This window comes from Pyrus communis, chromosome 10, assembly GCF_963583255.1.
Source record: "Pyrus communis chromosome 10, drPyrComm1.1, whole genome shotgun sequence".
Lineage (NCBI taxonomy): Eukaryota > Viridiplantae > Streptophyta > Magnoliopsida > Rosales > Rosaceae > Pyrus > Pyrus communis.
This window is the reverse complement of record NC_084812.1, coordinates 7,624,133-7,629,894: the sequence shown is the minus strand read 5'-3', so window position 1 is coordinate 7,629,894 and position 5,762 is coordinate 7,624,133. Positions and strand designations below refer to the sequence as shown.

Sequence of the window (5,762 nt, the reverse complement as noted above, 5' to 3'; positions counted from 1 at the left end):
TTAAACAAGTATACATGGCCACTCCTTTGCATAAGGGCTATGGGTATAAAGAAATTAGAGATCTGAACATTTTCTAGTTTTACCAAACCAAATTGTTACTTCCTTTTTCATGATATACCAGATTTCTTATTTATGTTGTGACAAATCACTGTTTGATATGTATACAAAATATCTACTTTTAATGTTCTAATATATGAGTTATAATGCGACCTACATATGTAGGATAAAATCGTTTCGGGTTACTCATTAGTTCCTGAAATTACTTATTATTTTTATCATTGATAAAATTCTGAATACAATTAGGAAAGATCTATATACTTGTTTCATGCGTCCGTTATAGCTTATCTTATATTTCACCACTCAATTCACATTCCGAGCGATTAGGTATAATTGTAACTAGCTTTGTGAATTGTCGAGTTTAGTAACGTGAGTTTATAAATAAGCAGAATATTAAAGTGATTGACTAATGATTAAGCTTAAGCTAATTGGAAATCGGTGTTTGAATATGTTCACCACCATTTAATTTGTGAGGTCACATTTATCGATCATTTACACACGTTGAAAACGTTGATAGAGTTCATTACTTTAAACTTTACATAAATCTTATACTAATACCCCTTGCTAATTGGCGTTGGAAATATTTTATTCTGTGTGATGCTTAGTCCAAATTGATGTCTTCTAACCTTTTCAGGTTTTTTCTTATAAGGTATGACACTTTAATTTGATTGTCATAAAAATACTTCTTGTTATTAATTATATTTGAACTTAAGACACCCGCGCACTGATTAATTTGCAATAATTTATAATTACTTATCGTTCTAATGAAGAAGAGATCCCCCGTAGATGACAGATTAACAAATGAATAAAAATTAGTGATCCAAATTGTGTAGATTCATATTATATATTCAAAGTGTATCCATACAAAACATAGATGTTTCCTTGAGTTAGCTTATGTGACAACGATAGTTAGGATTAAGACAAATCAAATTTTCAATTCCTTCCCATGTTCGTAAAAGCACTAGATCTCGAGCCTCTGTAGAAGTTCTTGATATGAATAAATCTAAAAGTGACTAGAAGAACCATAGAAACCATATCTTAGTAATTAGGTGCCCGAACATCTTATTGTCTTCCAAAAATTCCATGCTAGTTTTGGTTAGACTATACTGGTAGATAATGGTGGTGGACCGGAAGGTATGATGGAGATGGATGTAAACTAGGTCTGTGAGTATATACCCGATTAGTGCTATTAACACCATTTTTTTACTTTCCACACATTTTATGTCAGTTTATATCATTTAATCATCTTCAAGTCATTCGATCTAATGGACGAAAATTGGGAGAGAACCTTACTGTTAAATTTTTTTTCATTTGATCATATTTTCAATTTATTCAATCCAATAGCCGAAAATTAAGAGAAATGCATGAAAGATAAAAAGGTGTGGATAACACCACCCTATATAAAGGGACAATTGTTCAAAGGGCTTCCTACCGTTGGATTTAATCCCCATCCCCTATAACAATGTTTGAGCTCTTTGTTGTGGAACGTACTAGGTATCAATGGGTAAAGCTGATACAGACCCAGAATGCATTTCATTTTTCACTTACCCTGAGAGTGAAATTCAAACTCTTGTCGTAATCTATATTTATGAAGCAAGAAATAAAAAAAAAAAGATGAAGCTTTCATAATACCCAAATTGTTCTTCTATTATTAAGAATTCAAAAAATAAACAATAAAAATTCCCTAAAAAAACCTCCACGGGACTCTGGAAGTTAGTAAGTTCATTATTTTTCAGAATATATTATAAAAATAAATAAAAAATAAAAATAAAGGCAATTGTCAGATAAACAATGTTTAAAATATTAGTATCGACGGAAATATCAAGATGCAAATTTATGGAAATATCGATGGAGATATCGAATATTGATAGAAATGATGGTAATTTAAAATGAAACTTTAGGGATGTAGAACATTGGTTTGAACAAAATATAAGAGTTTCTCTGATATTTAACAGATGTATCAGAAATATCAACGATATTTGTCGTAGCCTAAACTTGAGTTTCTACGACATGAGGTGAAGTTTAAACTTCACCCTCAGTTTTCATATCTTTATCTAATTTTTTAAATATTTTCATGAAAATATCAACTGTGTGAAAGAAATTTTAAATACTGGTGATAACTAACCCTCCTTATAAATTTAATTTCTAGCCGTTCAAGTACGGAAACCGGATATTAACATAAACCCACATGGTTTCTCATATTTTCGTAAATACATGGTAACTCAAGTCATGAATTGAGGAATTTTTGCGTTATTAAATTAATCTGCTTCTTTCATCAAAAAATATAAAAAAATAAAAATAATCTGCTTCTCTTTTTATTCCCACCCAAGTTTCTGGAAGATTTACCCAATTACTTCTGGATCAAAGTCTTTTACTTAGCTTCATACGTATGGCATGAAGCACCGCAGCATGAAATACCTCTGCTGATTGGACTCTCTACAAGAAAGTGTTAGTGTGAAACAATCGGGTTAGGATTCTGTTGGACTTGGTTTTGTAAGTCTCTTTGACTCTAGGTTCACTTGTACTCCAAGTCGTTTAATTTAGTAAATATTTGTACCATTGTGATATCAATAAAATCAATACAATTACAATTCTACATAACATCTCTCTTTTAGGTTTCCACTTCTTGGTCAAACCCTAACATCCCACTTTTTTCCCAACCCTAGTCGTCCCTCTTAGGCCATCTTCAACCGAAGAGTCTAGAGGGCCAGAGAGCTAAAAATAGCCCGAAAACCGTCTCCAACCGAGGGTTAGACCGGAGGGCTTGTGGGCCCCTCAGAATCTGAAAGGGCCAAAGGGCTGGCCGCATGCAATTATAACCGACAGGATTGCATAAAGAAAATTTTGAATCCAACGGCTAGCTGGCTGCTGCTAGTAGTAGGATGCATAGAGGGACTTTAGTCTCATATTCATATCGCTGCTTAACTATGAGTACGGTTAGAGCTCTTGGGTTCATGACTCAGCTCCATCTCGCCCGGCATCCTGCTCTCGAGGAGGCAAGGTCTCGGACGAACTACTCATTGCTATGTTGCCCTAACCTAAGGAAGGGCATTGTTTTGAGGGAGGGAAAGCGTGGTTGACAAGCCACTTCGAGGAGGAGACTGGAGTGCTTTCATCAAATGATGCATGTAGGCTGGGCTATTCCTATCCTAGGCCAAATGGCTCATGAGCCCCATGAAATTTAAAATGGCCAAAGGGCTGGCTGCATGCAGCCAGCCAGCCAGCTCGGGCTGGCCAAACAAGCATAGCAATCATGTCGGTTATAACCAACAGGATTGAATAAATATAACTTCTTTTTTTTTCTATAACTTCCTATAAATTCTATTTTACAAAATTTGTTTCATATTTTTTTTAAATTCTATTTTTTTTCTATAACTTCTATTTTACAAAATTTGTTTCCAATTTTTTTTTAAATTCCATTTGTTCCTATAACTTATATTTCACAAAATTTGTTTCATATATTTTTTAAATTCTATTTTTTTTTCCTATAACTTCTATTTTACAAAATTTGTTTCATATATTTTTTTAAATTCTATTTTTTTTTCCTATAACTTCCTAAGCTATTATACATCATTAAATTAAATTAAGTAACATGAAACAACATTAAACAATATGAAACAACATTAAATAACATTAACCAACATAAAAATTATACAACATAAAAAAAACATTTAACAACATGAAACTTAAACAATATTTTTAAAAACATTTAACAACATAAAACTTAAACGCTTACTCCATGCTTCTTTTGGCCCAAAGATGTGCACAAGATCCTATTGTAGGTACTTGTTTGTGGCACGAGAACGTATCATTCTATAGCACCTCATGTACTCATTTATAGAGATACTACCGGTTCTTGGATTGAAAGGCAAATTAGGCCCATCATATTTTTTGCACGAGCCCTTCTTGACTTATTTAGATCTTCTTGGTCGTTATCAGACTCTCCATCAATATACATATCTCGCTCATCATCCACTATCATATTGTGTAATATGATGCAAGACATCATGATGGAGTCCAAATTTTCTCGACTTCACCCTCTTGTCAGTTCGTTAATGATCTTCCACAGTACTTGTAGAATACCGAAAGCTCTCTCAACATCTTTCCGGTATGCCTCTTGGTGTAAGATAAACAACTTTTATGTGTCATTCCTAGGGTTTGGAATTGCTTGGACAAGTGTCGCCCACTTTGGGTAGATGTCATCTGTCAAGTAATACCTCATATTGTATTGATGGTCGTTGATGCAGTAGTCAAGTTGAAATGATTTACCTTCCGTCAGACGATTGAAGAGGGGTGAAGACCCAAGAACTGTAATGTCATTTTGGGATCCAGGGACTCCAAAGAAAGCATGCCAGATCCATGTGTCATATGAGGCAACCGCCTCTAACACAACAGTTGGCTTTCTCGACCTTCTGCTAAAGCCTCATTGCCATCCGATGGGACAGTTCTTCCAATCCCAATGCATGCAATCTAATGACCCTATCATGCCCGGAAACCCACTGTCTTCAGCTTTGCTAAAGAGCCAATTCAGATCTTCTTGATTTGGCTCGTAGAGGTACTTGTCTTTGAAAACCTGAACAATTGTGTCACAGAATTGTTCAAGAGTATCAAAGCATGTAAACTCAGACATATCATGGGTTTCATCCATCGAATCATCTGGGGAGCCATAGGCCATCATTCGGAGTGCAGCAGTAACCTTTTGATGAGGTGAGAAACCAGGGCGGCATGCTTTGTTCCGCTTCTGTTGAAAGTATGGATTGACATGCTGGACATCACGAAGTAAATGCTCGAAGACATGACACCTCATCCGAAAGCAACGTCTGAAATCTTCTTCTGTGTACACCGAGTTAGGGTTGAAGTAATTGTTCATCAGATTGGCATGCGTCATCCCTTTGTTTCATGGTTTGTAAGAGCAGCCAGCAACAAAGCCACCCCATTGAGGTTGTTCCTCAGTTGGCTGACACACTATGGCTGCTGCTCTGTTTTGTTTGTTGCACCTTACTTGAACTTCTTCATCAGACTCCTCACTTCTCGTCTCATTTGCGCCCATTTTTCTTCCAATTTGGAATTGGATGAGGACCCCCAGTTGGAATCCGAAGAGGATCCAAAGTTGGAATTCATTGCAAACTTGAATTGAAAGAGATTTAATTGGAATAGATTGAATTTAAATTTGTGTGAGTTATAGCCCAATATACATCCTATTTATAGCTAAAAAAAAGAGTCAAATCCAATGGTTAGCTGACGTCAGCTACCAATGGCTAGTTGACGTCATGTTAACATTACTTAGCCGCTGGATTTGAATTTAAGTTGTAGTTTTAAAATAATAAATTATGTTTGGCCCTATGGCTCTTTGGCCCTCAGTTGGAGACGGTTTTTTGTGGCAGTGCTAAAACGAGTCATATGGTCCTTTGGCCCTCGGTTGGAGATGGAGGCAAATATGACCATGTACTGTTTATTAAAATATTAATATCTTGGAAGGCTAGAAGGCTAAAACGAGCCATCTGGCCAGTCCTCAGTTGGAGATGACCTTACTTTCCCATTCCCAAAATTCCCTTGCCGTGATCCTCTCCCTCCTTCCCATGGCCACTCAAACTTCATCTTCTTCCTCCACCTCTGGACCTTCTCTTTCTAGTCCTAACGTTGTCCACTTTCTGAAACTCTTCGATTCTAATAACAGATAGTAATTTAGAACACACTTTTTCTTT

The 5,762-nt window shown here is 35.7% G+C and overlaps 1 protein-coding gene across 1 annotated transcript; it reads right to left on the bottom strand.

Annotated features, from left to right (window-relative positions):
• Nucleotides 1-4,480: 4,480 nt before the first annotated feature.
• On the bottom strand, nt 4,481-4,945 carry LOC137747789 (uncharacterized). The gene has a single exon (XM_068487934.1). It carries the CDS (start codon nt 4,943-4,945, stop codon nt 4,481-4,483), a length of 465 nt encoding a protein of 154 aa, XP_068344035.1.
• Nucleotides 4,946-5,762: the final 817 nt, after the last annotated feature.